General features: G+C 35.0%; 1 protein-coding gene across 4 annotated transcripts in view; it reads left to right on the top strand.

The window, feature by feature from the left end:
• Positions 1 to 283: 283 nt before the first annotated feature.
• The window catches only part of sun1b (Sad1 and UNC84 domain containing 1b), a 32,904-nt gene continuing 17,045 nt past the window's right edge, over positions 284 to 16,142 (top strand). Inside the window, exons 1-4 of one of the 4 annotated variants that reach the window (XM_039662713.2) lie at positions 2,462 to 2,728; positions 4,959 to 5,053; positions 13,285 to 13,503; positions 15,593 to 15,783. In XM_039662713.2, coding sequence (XP_039518647.2) covers positions 2,717 to 2,728; positions 4,959 to 5,053; positions 13,285 to 13,503; positions 15,593 to 15,783 — 517 coding nt within the window. In that variant the 5' untranslated portion in view covers positions 2,462 to 2,716. Of the gene's footprint in view, positions 582 to 2,461; positions 2,729 to 2,755; positions 3,627 to 4,958; positions 5,054 to 13,284; positions 13,504 to 15,592; positions 15,784 to 16,142 lie in introns of those variants that run through there. The other 3 variants (XM_039662712.2, XM_039662717.2, XM_039662716.2) reach the window with 3 other exon arrangements.

The following is a 16,142-nucleotide window of genomic DNA, read 5'->3' as shown; positions in this document are numbered from 1 at the left end:
TGTGTTTATTATTATATTTTACATAGCCAAAACAGGGAACGGTGTGACATTCTCACTTAGGCTAATTACATTTTTAAACATAATAATTCCACTGTAGTAAAATCTAACAATTGCTTGAAAATGATTAAACGAAGCATGTAAAGTTATTGTTAATAAGCCATTCATAACTGCTCAAATAAAAATTAATTTGTTTGTCGGTCGTATCCAAGGACTGTCATGCGCGTCAGTTGGTGTGGGCGTGGCTTGCTTTGCTGCGCGCGCCAGTCATTCACCGCTCAAAACGTACTGGTGTGTGTGTGTGTGTGTGTCTGTGTGGATGGACATCGCGGAGGCGGCGTTAAACTTCACTGTTTACTCGTGTTTTACTTAGAGACAGACAGTGAACTGGAAGTGGAAGCAGTTCTTACAGAAATCATTTCGGTCGTCGATTTCCAAGCTCATTATTATAAGTTAACCGTTTGTATTTGAATGACTCACCACCAACAAACCAGTGGACTTTGACAACTGCCACCGCCTGGCCGAGTTTGCAGAAGTCAACGTTAACTTAACTTACATCGGGAAGAAAGCAAACCAAACAAACAGTAAGTGATTTATGATTATACCGACTCATTTTAATAATGGATTGTGGGTATCTGACACTTTTAAATGATAGTGAACAAACAGAGACGTCTTAAAGTATTGAAAATCAGTTAACGAAGGTGAATTCAGATATAAAATTAGTGTGTAACAGCATTATCTCTCAGTTTACTTTAAAATCGCATTTGTTCCCTAGAAGTGAGCTTGAATTATGAGCTATAAGGCGGTAACTCCACCCTGAACGCACATTCAGTCTTCAAATATAACCGTGATCTGTTTTAACATAACTGCCTTTAACGGCCAGTGGGTGGCGCTGTTGCATCGCGTATGTGACTTTGAGTGTATTGTAACGTTAGTTGCCAAATAAAATCTTGCAATATCACCAAGAGACCCATAAATCTTATCTTGTTGTAGTTTACTTTATAAAGGGCATAATGTGACCTTTGAATTGTATTAAAGTTTCACTTGTAGACTGAGAGCCAACCGCAAAATCTGCAAGCATTGTTTGGGACAAGTCCAATTTTGTTTCTAAAAGAAATGAATAGGCTACAGTTGTTGTGGATCTTCTCTATATGCAAAATGACTGCAGAGCATTTGTGTTTCTTGGCACTAAGAAACGATTTCACCACAAATGTTGAGTAAGGTCTTTCTTTAGCATCTGCTGTAACTGTTTTTGCACTGCAATGTTTTGCATCTGAATTTGTCTTTGGGGATCAATAAACAGGCTTTCCTGGCCTATATTGGAAGGTCTATATAGTGGTTTGGGTTTTGCAAAGAAATTGTTTCTAGTGCAATTGACTGATTGTTGAATGCCTGCCTTTGTGTGTTAAAACTTGAGAGAAATCAATTCTATTCCCATTTTGTGTCCGCTTTGGGGATTGCTTTGCTTAATATTGCAAAACTTGAGGTTTTCTGTTTCGCAAATTAAGCTAATTGTGTAATAGCTGCTTATAAACTTTGGCACAGAGTGGATTGGTAAAGAAAACTGGATGAATTAAAGGATTAGTTCACCCAAAAATGAAAATTATCCCATCATTTATTCACCCTCAAGCCATCAGGTGTATGACTTTCTTCTTTCAGATGAACACAATTGTTTTACGTATATTAAAAAATATGCTGACTCTTCCATGCTTTATAATGGGAGTGAATGATACCTTGTTTTATAGTGTGTCCATCCTTTATAAAAGTAATCCATATGGGGTTAATAAAGGCCTTCTGAAACAAATGTATACCATGACCTCTGACCCGAACGCTGAACAAGGTACCACTCACTCCCACTATAAAGCTTGGAAGAGCCAGGATATTTTTTATATAACTCAGATTGTGTTCGGCTGAAAGAAGAATGCCATATACATCTAGGATGGCCTGAGAGGGTGAGTAAATTATTGGATCATTTTCATTTTTGGGTGAACTAATCCTTTAATCTCATCAGTCAGTCTATCAGTCAGTGGCAAATAAAAAGATGATAAAAATCTTATTTACATTCATTTTTGTTTTATGAGATTTGATGTAAGACTTGATAATGTGTTCATCTATAAATTGCATTTTTAATATTTTGTATGCATATTTTGACATTGATTTGTCCAACAAAGTACCTCATGTGGTAAAAGTTGGATTTAGATTGTTCTTTAGAATTAAATTAGCCTTTTATTCGTAAAGATTGGCACTGTTTACCATTTATTTGCAGTCTATATTGAACTCCAAATGCTCGTATTCACGTCTCTTGACAGCTTCACGGACGGGCCCATCTGAATATCTGAATCCCAATATCCAGTGCTGAGTGACGTCAAGCCGGAAGGCGTGACTCTCGTGTTTCCACCAATAGATTCAAAGTATGCCGTTGATTGACAGTTAATTCTGGAAAATAGGAGGAACGTTTGTGCGACTTTATCCGTCTGGCTTTACTCTGTTATGGAAGCCATTTTGGGATTTTCCTTGTAGTTATTGTGAGTCAAGCACGTAACTTTTATCTATTCCCACAACGAGCGCGGAATTTGGATCGGGCGTTTGGATACATGGTTATTTCTATTTTATTTTTGATATTGCCGTCGAGATGCGACACACATTTTGCGCATCCTTGAACTGGATTGTCATTTCTGAACGGGACTATCTTCAAAACAACGGGAGATTATAGAAACTGATGGTCAAACTGGCAAGTGCTGGAATGTTTTGATGTCGTTTATGATTTCATTCAAACCTTATGGACAGAAACGTTGATATTTTACGCGTAATATAGGCTAATGGTTGACAGTCAGTGAAGCTCCTTTCTTTCCAAACTCTTGACAGAATACATGGCCCTGGATTAACTGTCATACACGCACAACCAGGGTTTAATTTCTATATGATTTATTATGTTTTACGTTTTCTAATGTAAACACTTGTGAAGTGCGCACAAACCCCTTTACGCATTGAGACACAATAATTGCGCTGCTACAGTGTTGCAATTCAAAGCTGCGTGTCAAAACCTAGAGTTTCCTACCTAGATAGCATCGCACACTCAATCTAAACAATAAAGTCGAATCGCTTTTTAAGACATCCAATCGAAAGTTACATGATATACAAATGCGAGTTTATTATCCGTATGTTCATAACGCGTTTCGTTGTAACGATGTAACTCGTTGTTCAAAACTGTTGTCTAGGAAGACAGCGGACTAGTTTTTGAAACGCAAAAGAGACGTCAAATCTGGAGAGTTGTGCGCTTAGTTATCATGTTCATAAATGCAAATGCTCCTCATCCACAAGAGATAAAGATGCAAAGGCTCATAGGTGTGACTACTGACTAGGTCAAGATAGAGACATAAATCCTGACCTCCTTTTTGTCTGCCTTATGCACAAAGAAAGGAGCTCATGGCTTTCACCATTGACTTGTTTTATGGCACTATTAGTGGCATGTCATGCTTGGAACATAATTGCTTGTGTTGTGAAATGTGTTTTTAGTGAAGAAAAATAGGTGTAAAATGTTGGATGTTCAGCCTGTCTCTTGGGTATTGGAGAGGGGTTTTCTAGATCTCTGGTATGGAGAATGACAAGACATGCAGTTAGAGGAAAAGGTAAACAAAATGAACAGGATATTTGACTTTGGGTAATTTCGCATGTGAATATTATCTTTATATTGGGGTTATTGATCCTAGAGTGTTCTGTTTGTTCAGATGCTTAAAACCACAAGGACGATTCGGATCCATTTGAATTCATGTCAACTTGATAATGAGTTTAGTTGAAAGTTAAAGCTCTACTAGTGTATTATACCTAAACAAAGTATTTAATTAGGTATAGTGCATAACAAATGAAAGCATACAAAACTAAGGGATTTTGAAATTATGGTCATAGCTGAGCTTTTACTGTATATTCACTATAGAAATTTCAGTAACACTTTAGTCCATTTTGATTCGTCAGTGTTTAATGCGTTATTGTGAACTGAGGCTGTGAATTATATGGTGTATAATTATTTTGTATAAATACACACACACATGCATGTATATAGTTAAGAAAAATGTGGTATTTATATGTAATATAAATATATATACAATACATGCAAATATTTCTTAAATGTTATACATGTGTGTATTTATAATTAGAAAATAATTATACATGGTACACAAAACACATTAATGTTACATTAATTTAATTTAATATTTAACAAAAAATATATAATTAATTTTGTTTGTTGGCAATATATGTTTGTATAATACATTAGCTTATGTTTAGTATTTAATGTATACATTTATCTTGAGGTTTTTTATTAAATGTCAAATGTATTATCTCAAAATGAATCGCTGTGCAAATATTGTTTATATTTATTTCATGATACGTAATTCTTTAATTGTCATATAATGTAAAGTCTTACCAAAATGTCTATTGTGAACAAATATGTTCATCTCTAAAATACAATTTTTATTAGTACAAAGCAATTTCTGTAAATATGTTAAGTCTACATTCAGTAATTATGACTGGTTGGAAAAGTTGTAGAGTCATTGTCTGTGTAATGTTGAAGTCTATTTGCACTTTCACTGTCCTGTTTGCTTGAGTCACCCTGGACAGTGTTGTTTTTTTTGTGTCCGTCACTTCCTGCTCGCTTTGACAATATCAGATGACTTGTTTGCATATTTAATAATAAGCACAATTTACTATGAAAAAGGTGTTTTACATAGTCACTCTACTAGCTTCTATGTTCAATCACCTGTACCAGACTAAACAAAAGTTGCTACCATGTTGCTCATCGGGATTCCTCCCAGAGGCAGGCTGAAGCGTAGAGTGTGTGTGTGTGTGTGCATGCTTTCATGGGTGTGACTCTGTTTATGCATCGAGGTCACACCCATCATCACACGTTAGCTGTCGCCGTAGTTTTCGAAGTCTGCTCTTCACATCTGGTTTGGTCTTCACAGCGTGCTCAGCGAATTACCATGGATTTTTCCCCTCTGCACACGTATACTCCTCCTCACTGCACTCCGGATAACACGGGCTATACCTATTCACTCAGGTGAGGTCACTGTGAAAATGAAAAAAACATTACTGGGTGGAACTACAGGCAGTGAACTTCCCAAATGTGTTTTGTGTGTGTGTGTGTGTGTGTGTGTGTGTGTGTAGCACATCTTAGTTTACATTCCCAGTAAAGCGTACAGGGTTCTGTGTGATTATGTTTGAACTTTCCTCCTCCTCAGCTAATGATTTTCCAAGAATTTCCATGTCCTGTTGAACCTGTTTCTTTGCTCAAATCATGTAAGTTTGTGGTTGTAGACAAAATATGTGATGATAACTTCATTAGTTCTACCATTCTGTGTTTGTGGTCCATTTCATACTTTAGTTTCTTGTTTGTTTTAGTCATTATTCACTGTCAGAAAAAAAGGTACAAAAGCTGTCACTAGGGCGGTACGTTTTCAAAAAGGTACAATTTTGAACCTAAAGGGTGCATATTGGTACCATAATTGTACAAATTTGTACCATGAAGGTACCAATATGCACCCTTTAGGTACAAAAGTGTACCTTTTGAAAAGGTACCGCCCCAGTGACCGCTTTCGTACCTTTTTTTCTGAGATTGTTTAGTCGTTTTGTTCAGCTGTGTAGATTTTTTCCATGGCTGTCAAGAGCCAGGTGAGAGGGTTGGATGGCAGCACAGCAGGTGTGGTTATTTACCTGGGGCAAGTTATGAGGTTGCACCTTAAGTTATCAGTTAATGGCCAGGTAATGTGAATTTGTGTATAGCCTACTATTGGTTATAAAGAGTATTTTAGATCAGCAGAAACAGCGTACATTCGACTGTGTTGACGTTTGTATGCAGATAACGATTTGTACCCCGTGGCTGCACTAACTGATACCAGTTTTCCAGCTAAATCGTGCCGGTCCTAGTTTGTGTAACACTACACTAACAGGATTATTAAACCAGATGTTGTTAAAGTTGAGTTCAAGTTTCAATAGTTTTCACACATCACATAACTATAAATTCTATATTTTTTAAAAGTATAAAAATGGACATTTGTGTAATATGTAATGTCCATTTAATTAAAAAAAATGCAGGCATCCAATTTTATTTTTGATTTATTTATTTATTTGATGTCAGATCAGGCCTAAAATGTTTACAATAATAATAAATTGTTATTGTTTTTGTTGTTGCAGTGTTATTGTTAACTATTAAAACAATATTTGGTTATGGTATATAGTTTTTTTTTTTTTTTTTTTTTTTGAATATGACTGAAGTAAAATAAATATTAGTTTAAAAGCTTAGCATAAAAAAAATTAGAGATGCTAAAACTGTATATACTGAATATACCCTGCACACATATCGTTCAATTAAGTGACAGTTAGTTATTTAGTAAAGTTAGTAAAACATTACTGGTATCAGAAAGTTCAGGTCTATTGCATTTTAACGCTGCAACACTTGTATTATGACATATTTCAGTTTTTTTTTTATTCCATCTGGTTATCACAGTTTAAAACTAGTGCTGGTCAATATACCGATTCATCTGGTATTTATTTCGGTTTCAATTTTGTGTATGATGTTTTTATTTTTGTTTTGTTTTTTCAAATACTGCCATAACGATGCATATCTGAAGCAATTGCTGCATCTGTTCAATGGCCATGCATGATTAGCGATATGTTGTGAGTGTATTGAGAGGGGACCTCTTTTATCTGCATACCCTATGTTTATAACTTTATAATTCAACAATAAATAATCCACACAGCTAATTCTCTATAATATTGCAAACACCATGAATAGCCCTATGATTTCCGTGATGTGCAGCAGCAGTTATTTAGTCTTCCCTCTTAAATATTCAAGCTCTTTAAAGCATGTTGAATTCTGATTGGCTGTCAGTGTTTTTATCAGCTGGAAAAAGATCTTTCTGAAATCTTTCCAAACTAGATTTTTATCGTTTTAGTTAAAAATTAACAGGTGTGTACAGGCGTTTACTGTATAAATCAGAATGTCACCAAATTTTTGGATGAATTAAATCAAAAATAAGCAGTACAATGAATCAAATTGCGATATGGACTAGTACTATCTGTGAATATTTAAGCTCAAAAACACTGCTATTGAAACCTGAAGTCTTCATGTTCTGCGTGTCTGTGAGAATGAGCACCACAGTTTCGTCTACACATACTGAAGCACTGTCTGATTGGTTGTTGTACAGGATTGTTTCAGTGAGTGCCATTGTGCGCACGCACACACACACACATACACACATACGAGTGTGTCAGCGTAGGTTGCAAGACTGTTCTTCAGGCAGAAACCATCGTAAAAAGAAGTGGGATCGAGTGACAAACCGTTGAGCCATCTGCCGCTGGCACTCAGAGAGACGTGACGAATTCGAGTTGCTCAACGCGTGTCACATAGGGAAGACAAGCTTACAAAGAGTTATTGTGTGAGCTCAACAGAGAAAGCAGCGCAGCGAGAGTAGGGCAAGACTTGCTTGTTGAGCGTTTGTGAAAACTAATGTTTTCTACTTGCGTTTTCCCACTGGATCCCTTTGAAATGATTTACCTTATGCAGTCACAAGGGGAATGTAAATGCCTCTTTAACAGAGACAGTTGCCCAAGAAAATCATTAGAAATGATATATTAGCTGCTTCCAAAATTGAGTATGTGCCAAAATATCTTTTATTATTATTTGCATAGCGCTTTTCACAATATCAGGTTAATTGTGAAAATCTACTGGCCATAAATATAATTTTCACGTGACGTACAGCTGTATTTTATATCATTTTGTTCATTTTTAATGTTTATCAATTTTTTATGTCTGACTGCAATTATTTGCTGATTTTATTATGTTTTTTCCTCCTTGCATATTTTTGACAAACAGTGGCGCTCATTGAGTCGTGCAAATATTGCTCAGTCGCCTGTTTGAGCTGCGGGACAAAGATATATTTTTTTTCCTATTTTAACTTAAAAATGAGAAGTAGTATCTCTCATGTCTTCTCCTCTCACTTACGTTATTCATTTTAACTTAAAACATATATTATATTGTATCTAACTATACAATTGTGAAATTTTAAAATTAAAACTATACATTTTTACTAGTACAAGTACAGGCAGAGTAAAGGGTGAGTTAATTTTCACTCTTATTTGGCACGCAGTGCAGTTTATGTGTTGGTCGCAAACAGTTGTTTCCAGTGTATCAGTAGTTTGTGCTTTTCATGCATATTTTTGTTCAAATTATGTGTCACATCATGTTGCATATTCAGAGAGTGTGTGAAACTGGGACAGAAACACCAAGAAATACATTTTCTTAATATAGCTGCTTCTGATTTGGACATCAGGGTGGAACACTAGGGATTCATTAAAATGTTAGGCACACTCTTAGAAGAAAAGGTTCTATATAGAACCTTAAAAGGTTCTAAAGTGCTACGTATTTTGAACCTCTAAAATGCAATGCATGTATGATCACAAAATTCAAGATATGGGGGTTAAAAATGTAATTAATCAATATAACACGAAGAGTGCCATTTCAGTTTTTACTGTATCCTTCAAAAATCAGCATGAATAAAATGGGATATTAAGTTACAACAGTTTAATAAACAATAATTTAATTACTGAAAAATTTTGCAGAATAATGTAATATATGAATAATAGCCTATAAAGAACCTTCCAAAAGGGTTCTTTCTTGTCATTATCATCATTTTTTTTTTTTGCATAAAAGGTCCTTTGCAGTTGAGTAAAGAACCATATGCTTCATATATAGAACCCTTTTTTCTAAGAGTGAGATGGTAGAAGATGTGCATTCTGGGAAAGTGTACTGTATGAAGGGAATAGTTCTACAGGAATAAGTGTGTATGGCTCTGCACAGTGTCACTCAGCAGCTGCTGGAGTGTTTGACAGCTGTACGATAATGTGTGTGTGTGCTGAATGCACTGAAGTTACTGCTTTAGCTGAGCTGTAAAAGAGGAAATGATATCACTGAATTTAAATAACCACATCACATTTTTCTGTTTGATAGTAATTCTCTGTTTTTTTTTTCTGGAAGCTGGAAAAGCCGAGCACAAACTTATTATTATAACATATGACTAAAATAATTGTATGCAAATATGTTGCATATTCCTCAGCAGTTCTTGTGCTGATATCACTAGTTGACAACGTGGTACTATTTTCGGATATTCGATATTGCGCTGGTGCACGTCATGCAGCGCTGGTGCACGTGATGCAACGCCGGCTGTCAGAGCTGACAGACTCATTTCTGTGCAAAACAATTAGGTCAAAAATAATTTAATAAACTACTAGTTTTTATGTTTATTCATAATTTGTTTAGGCCAACAACAAGGCTACCAAGTACTGCGCACTGTGCACAGCTAATTAATTTTACTTTTTTTTTTTTTTTCCGAACATAATTTTTAGTTGAAAATTTCAGGTCTTCAGTCGACCAAGATTTTCAAATATTGATTTGAGTTTTAATATTTTATTAGCCTAACACAAAACTTCCATGCATTGGAACTTCGCAATTACTATTAAGCCAATCATTGGCTTATTCTGTTATTATTTAATAATCAGTGCATTCTTATATAAGTATTGACAGCGAGTATGACTGAATTAATATCATGATAAGGTAAAGGAAGAGGGATGAAGTATTTGAGATAGTAAGTGGGAAGAGAGTGATTGGTCAAGAGGGTCAGCTGATGCAGTAATGATACTGAAGTGGAGCAAGACGCTGCTTGTTGACCTGTAGAACAGGAGCTGATGTCAAACCCACTCAGATACTGTAGTGCCTCTCTGAAATAAAGCCCTGAGCTCAGACGCTCGTGAGCCCTCAGGTCCTTAATCTCACTGTGAGCTTCGTGTGTTCTCTTCTCGCTAATCAGATTTCCTACTGTCACTCGTCTGTGTGTGTGTGTGTGTGTGTGTGTGTGTGTGTGTGGAAGATAGATTCTGGGGAGGTGGTTGACCTTTTGTAAGTCTTCATCTGCACTAAAAAGTGTGCTAATGGAGTAATTAAGATACTAATATGGTCTTAACCATGCACGATGCTGCAATAAAATGTCAAGCAGTAAATCTCTGCGGTGTTAAGCGTCATTCACACTGATGTTGATGTGCAGCTACAATGACAAGTTTTTGTTCAGAAAGCTTGAAATTATTTTTAGACCCTCATAAATTGTGCCTGCAAATGATTTTCATTTCGAAGCTAAAATGTTAATATGTTTTTGAAATTACGGGCTTGATAATAAAGGAATGCATGAAAACTCCTTCAAGACTTTGTTTAAAAAAAGCTTCCTAGTGTGCAGTTTCGCAGAGGAAATCTGTTGTATTTGTTTACAGACTTTAGTATTTAAAGTTTTATAAGCTAGCTATTGTTTTGTTGTTTTTTTTACTTAACTTTGCGGTTTAACGATGGTTTAAAGTTTGAAAATAAAGACATTAAATATATGACTACAGTGGGTCAAAGGTCAACCTTAATGTTATGAAGTGACAAAAATACTTCTGGTGTGCAAAGAACAACAACAAAAATATTGACTTTATTCAACAGTTTCTGTTCGTCCATGTCAGTCTCCTACGCTGATCACGTAATGAACACAGTGCAGCGCTTCCGGTTTCTACGTCAGAACGCCGACTCATTATATCATAACTTTCCCTTTTAGACAGCCGTAAATATCAGTATTGTAATTTTACAAAGCAATATTAAATTTGTAAAAATTCTTAATGGCAATTTTATCTGATAAAATTTATTATTTATTATTTTATTTATTTATTTATTTTTTTGAAGCAATTCGATTTTTTTTTTTTTTTTTTTTTTTTTTTTTTTTTCCAAATTGTGCAGCCCTTATTTTTAGTTCCTGTATTCATTAGTAGTATATTCTCGTTTATTGTAACCGAGCCCTTTCATTTCCTACACTAATAATAAACCAGCTGCAATGCCAGAAATCATTCAGGATTTGATATAACATGGATGATGTCATATTGCTGAAGGTTAGAGATTGTGTATGTTGAAGATAAAGTGCCTTCTAGTAATTCTGTGAAGTGTTAGCTTTGGGAGGGGTGGAGCTAATCTGATTTGGCGCACATCCAGTGGGTATTTCTCACAGGAAAGACGCAGCCTTTAAGGGACTGTTATTTTAAGATGTTTCTCATTTCCGTTTCTTGGTTTATGTTGTGCTTTTGTGTTCTGGACACTGTGGTGTTGTTTACGCATGACTTGTGCCCAGTTCAGTGGGTTAAGTTGTTAATTAGTGATTGCTGCTGAATAAGTAATATTTTGATTTGGCCATTTTGAGATTTATTTGGCCATGTCAACTGGCTTGGAATGAGTTATGAACAGAAGTGTGTCTATTTTACAAATCTACAAGCAGTTTTGTCTATAAAAGTATTCTGATTTCATACACACCATCGTTGAAAAGTTTAGGCTTGATACATATTTTTTTTTAATGCTTTAAAAAGAAGTTTATTATGTTCACAGAGGCTTTATCTTTGATTTGATCAAAAATACAGTAAAATGATTCAAATTCTAAATAACCTTTTCTATTAAAATATAAATTATTCCTGTGATGCAAATCTGGATTTTCCGCATAATTACTCCAGTCTTTAGTGTCACATGATCCTTCAGAAGAAACATTTCTTATGATTATGCTGTATAATATTTTTGAGATTTTTTTTTTTTTTCAAAGGTTTGATAGACACAGGTGAATCATTGTCATTTAGGAAAGAGATTACGTGGGTGTTTGAATCGAGAACGCAATCTTTTATCCGAATCATGCAGCTCTAGTATATCCTCGTGACAGTTTAGGATGGCAATGCCACACTTGGCTCATGTTTATGAAATGAGATTTAATGCCAGAGTCGTTAGACCCTGTTTTAAATGTCAATGAACTGTGGATTCAATTAAACACGTGCATTTCTATTCCACTTATTGCTTCCCATTCCAGCTGAGAAATAAAACATGGGTGTATTGCAGTTGTTCTCAACTCCAGTCCTCGGGACCCACTGCTCTGCATATTGTGTATGTCTCCCTTATTTAAAACACCTGATTCAGATCGTTAGGATAGACTCTATGAACTGAACTGAGTGTGTCAGAGAAGAGAGACATACAAAATGTGCAGAGCGGTGGGTCTATTGAGAACCACTGGTGTATTGTACATTTTGCTAATAAATTAAATTTGCCATATGTGTAATTTTTAACTCTACAATTAAGTGTATTTTATGATGGCAATAACTGTAAAGTGACCATAGTAGTGGAGTAATCAAATGTAGGCTAATAAAATTACTAAGCTCAGATGAGTGAATGTGTGTTCCTTTTACCGGTTAACATTGTTAGTTTAGTTAATTTAACTTCTGCTTTAAAAATCATTATTTTTGTTTTTTAGATTGTAATGTTGTTAGAATGTTAGAATGTAATGTGATTTTGACCCTTTTTCTGCACTTAATTAATATAGTATTCTGATGTTTATGAAAGTGTTCTTCAGGTTGTTTAGCAGTGTGTTTGAGAGTGTTATTCCCAAAATCTCAATATAAATAAAATAAATATTTTAAGTTAATATTTAATTTAACTACACATTTGCATATTTTTGGTTCTCTGATGTCAGTTCATGGTCGCATGAAATATTGAAGTTTTATTTTGATTTGTTTTCTTTTGAAATTATTTATTTTGATTTTACATTTTTAGAATTTAAGTGATTATAACGGTTCACTTTTCGTCATGTCACAACCCTCCTCTAGTTCCCTTCAGGTGTTCATAAATCATTTTTGTTTTTGCAAGTATTGAATGTAATGTGAATTACTGATTTTGATTGCTTTGTATATCTTTAACTTTTACTTTATGCCAAAACATCTCACACCAACAACTAATTCATTAATTTAAAGCTTTCTAACTTTCTTCATCTTTAGCCAAGATTTATTTTATTTTTTTCAACAAAGACTTTCTTGGAGCAGAAGTCAGATTTATTGAGCTAGACAGGTTTGTGCGCAGTTGTCATCTTGTCAACTCATTCTCCCATTTCTTTAACGGAGGATTCTCCTGTAGTTGCCCTAGGCCACTTTTGTGCCTCTCTTCCCTCACTGAAACACCCGGTTTGAAAGGCTGGGCGATTTTGGGCAGGTGCCGTGCAAAACTTTTGCCACTTGTAATTATAGCCTTAGAGAGCTTTAAAAGTATTTTAATTTCTTTGAAAAGTTCATTACATTCCATCGGTTTGGAATGTTCCTGTGTTTCCCGTGATATATCATGCATCCCTAGTTATATCACGTGACAATTTTATGTTGAACATAATATTTATGGGTTTTTTTTTATTTTCTCTACAGTTCAAGTTACTCGTCCGCAGCCCTCGAGTTTGAGAAGGAGCACAAAATCAATCCTGTGTACGACTCGCCCAGAATGTCACGGCGTAGTTTGAGACTACAGACAACCAGTGGTTTTTATGGTGACAACAGCTTCAATGAGCTCACAGGGAATCACAATGTCAGCTCCCACAAGCGGACCAGCACCACCACCATGACCAGCAGCAGCAACAAAGTCAACAGGTCAGATGTTCATCACTCTGTCAGTTTGAGATAACAACACGAGTGTAAAACATGACTTCTTATCGGTAAACCCACACAGCCTCATACCAGCAACTACTCTACGTGAGGACTAAATTATCCTTGTTCTGTTTTTGCCAAATGAATCATGTGGCAAATGAATCTCTTAAAGCCATTAAATGTATCTATTTATCTTATTACTGTGGACTCCTTTTCTTTAAGGAAAAGAAGTTTATCTTAAAATGTATATGCATTAATTTTTGCTTTTCCGCAACTATAGATTTAAGAAATATACAAGTAGTGACAGTTAGCATTACAACTTGCACTAGTAAGAGAGGTTGTCCTGCAATTACTGACATGTTAGTGCTTGAGTTAAACGAATGAAGATAAATGAATGACATAGTGAAAATTCCATCTTTTCAACCTTACAGAAATCCCCCCCAAAAGATATGTTTGTGCGATCAGTGCTGGCAGCGCATATTTGACATGACTTACAGCAAGTTTGTACAACTTGCCTGCCAGTACTTAATTTTGTGTCAGATTAATGACCCATTAAAGATGTTTAAGCATGCACATTTATTGAATTGTTTTTTGTTTTAAATAAATTGGACAAATATTATTTTGTCTTTCACTAAAAATTGATGCATTAAAGCTTTTGCATAGTGGTTAATGCATATGCTTCTGGTATGTTTAGCTGTGTGGGTGATACAGGCTCCAGTCTAGAAATATAATATGTCCTAAACCCCAAAGTTTTTAGTCAGAGTAGAAAGGCACAAATGTCCAACGTTGACTCCCAATACACTACCATTTAAAGCTGGGGGTCAAGATAAGTAATTAATACTTTTATTTATAAAGGATGCATTAAAGAGGTCATGAGATGGATTTGCTTAAATTATTTTAATATGTTTCATGTGTTTATTTATGTTTACAAAGTTGTTTGCTAAAAATGTCCATATTTAAAAAAATTAACAATTCCCTCAAAAACATTTTTCCGGCAGCACAACTTTTTCCTACATTAAATACAAATTCTTTCTTGAGCAGCAAATAATCATATCACAATGATTTCTGAAGGATCATGTGTTGAAGACTGTAGTAATGATGCTGAAAATGCAGCTTTGATCAGGAATAAATTACATTTTACTATATATTAGATCTTTTTTTTACCAAGTAATAATGTTTCACAAAATGTATACTGTATTTTTATTCTAATAAATTCACCTCGGTAAGCATAAGAGAAAAGATAGATAGATAGATAGATAGATAGATAGATAGATAGATAGATAGATAGATAGATAGATAGATAGATAGATAGATAGATAGATAGATAGATAGATAGATAGATAGATAGATAGATAGATAGATAGATAGATAGATAGATAGGATGGAGAGATAGATAGGATGGAGAGATATATAAAATAGAATAAAACAGATAGATAGATAGATGGATAAGTGGAGAGATGGAGAGATAGATAGATAGGATGGATAGATAGATAGATAGATAGATAGATAGATAGATAGATAGATAGATAGATAGATAGATAGATAGATAGATAGATAGATAGATAGATAGATAGATAGATGGAGAGATAGATAGATGGAGAGATAGATAGATGGAGAGATAGATAGATAGATAGATAGATAGATAGATAGATAGATAGATAGATAGATAGATAGATAGATAGATGGAGAGATAGATGGAGAGATAGATAGGATGGAGAGATAGATAGATAGGATGGAGAGAGATATAAAATAGAAAAAAACAGATAGATAGATAGATAGATAGATAGATAGATAGATAGATAGATAGATAGATAGATAGATAGATAGATAGATAGATAGATAGACAAACATATAGATGAACTGAATTCCTTCCAGTAGCAGATATGAACAGTGAATTTTGCCATTAACGATCATATGATCTTCCCTCATGATCCTCACTATCAGAGCAAAATCTTCTTTACATATTTCCATATCCCACATGATGCCAATGCAAAAATTTTGGCAGCAACAAATGACTTTGTTTAGGGTGTAATAGAAGTGCATAGTGGTCCTCACTTTGAAATGTACTGACCCGGCGTATTTTGTCCCGCAGGTCTGTGCGGAGCAGGAGGCAGCAGCAGGGGTCGTCCATGTACGAGTCTCAGAGCGGGACTCAGACTCCACAGAACGACCAGAACACATCAGACCTGAGCTTCAACAGTACCGCCAGTGATGCGTCTCTGATCTCCAGCCTGCTGGACACATCCACGCTCAGACAGAGCTCCACCACACACATGTACTCTGGTCAGTGGCCTTTCACGTGCACGCACAGCCAACATGAAGTCAAAACACATTTGCATGTTAAATTCTGCACGAATAATTGGTGCTTATAAGTCATAAAGTTTGTGAAAACTGTAATTGTTGTTATTTTAGGCAAATGTCACACTGTAGCTTTTGCTTACATAAGCCCGACTATATAAACTATGCATAAACAACTGAAGAGTTCAGATGCAAAAGCCTCTAAGTGACATTTGAAATTTTCTTCTAAAATGATCATTTTTATCAAGCTTGTATATTTAAGTTCAGTAATTTCACTTAAATGCCAATGAAGATTACCTATTAATTTTCATTTAAGTGAAATTACTGAACTTAAATATACAAGT

This window comes from Pimephales promelas, chromosome 3 (genome assembly GCF_988280905.1).
Source record: "Pimephales promelas chromosome 3, fPimPro1.hap1.1, whole genome shotgun sequence".
Lineage (NCBI taxonomy): Eukaryota > Metazoa > Chordata > Actinopteri > Cypriniformes > Leuciscidae > Pimephales > Pimephales promelas.
This window is presented reverse-complemented; position numbering and strand designations above follow the sequence as displayed.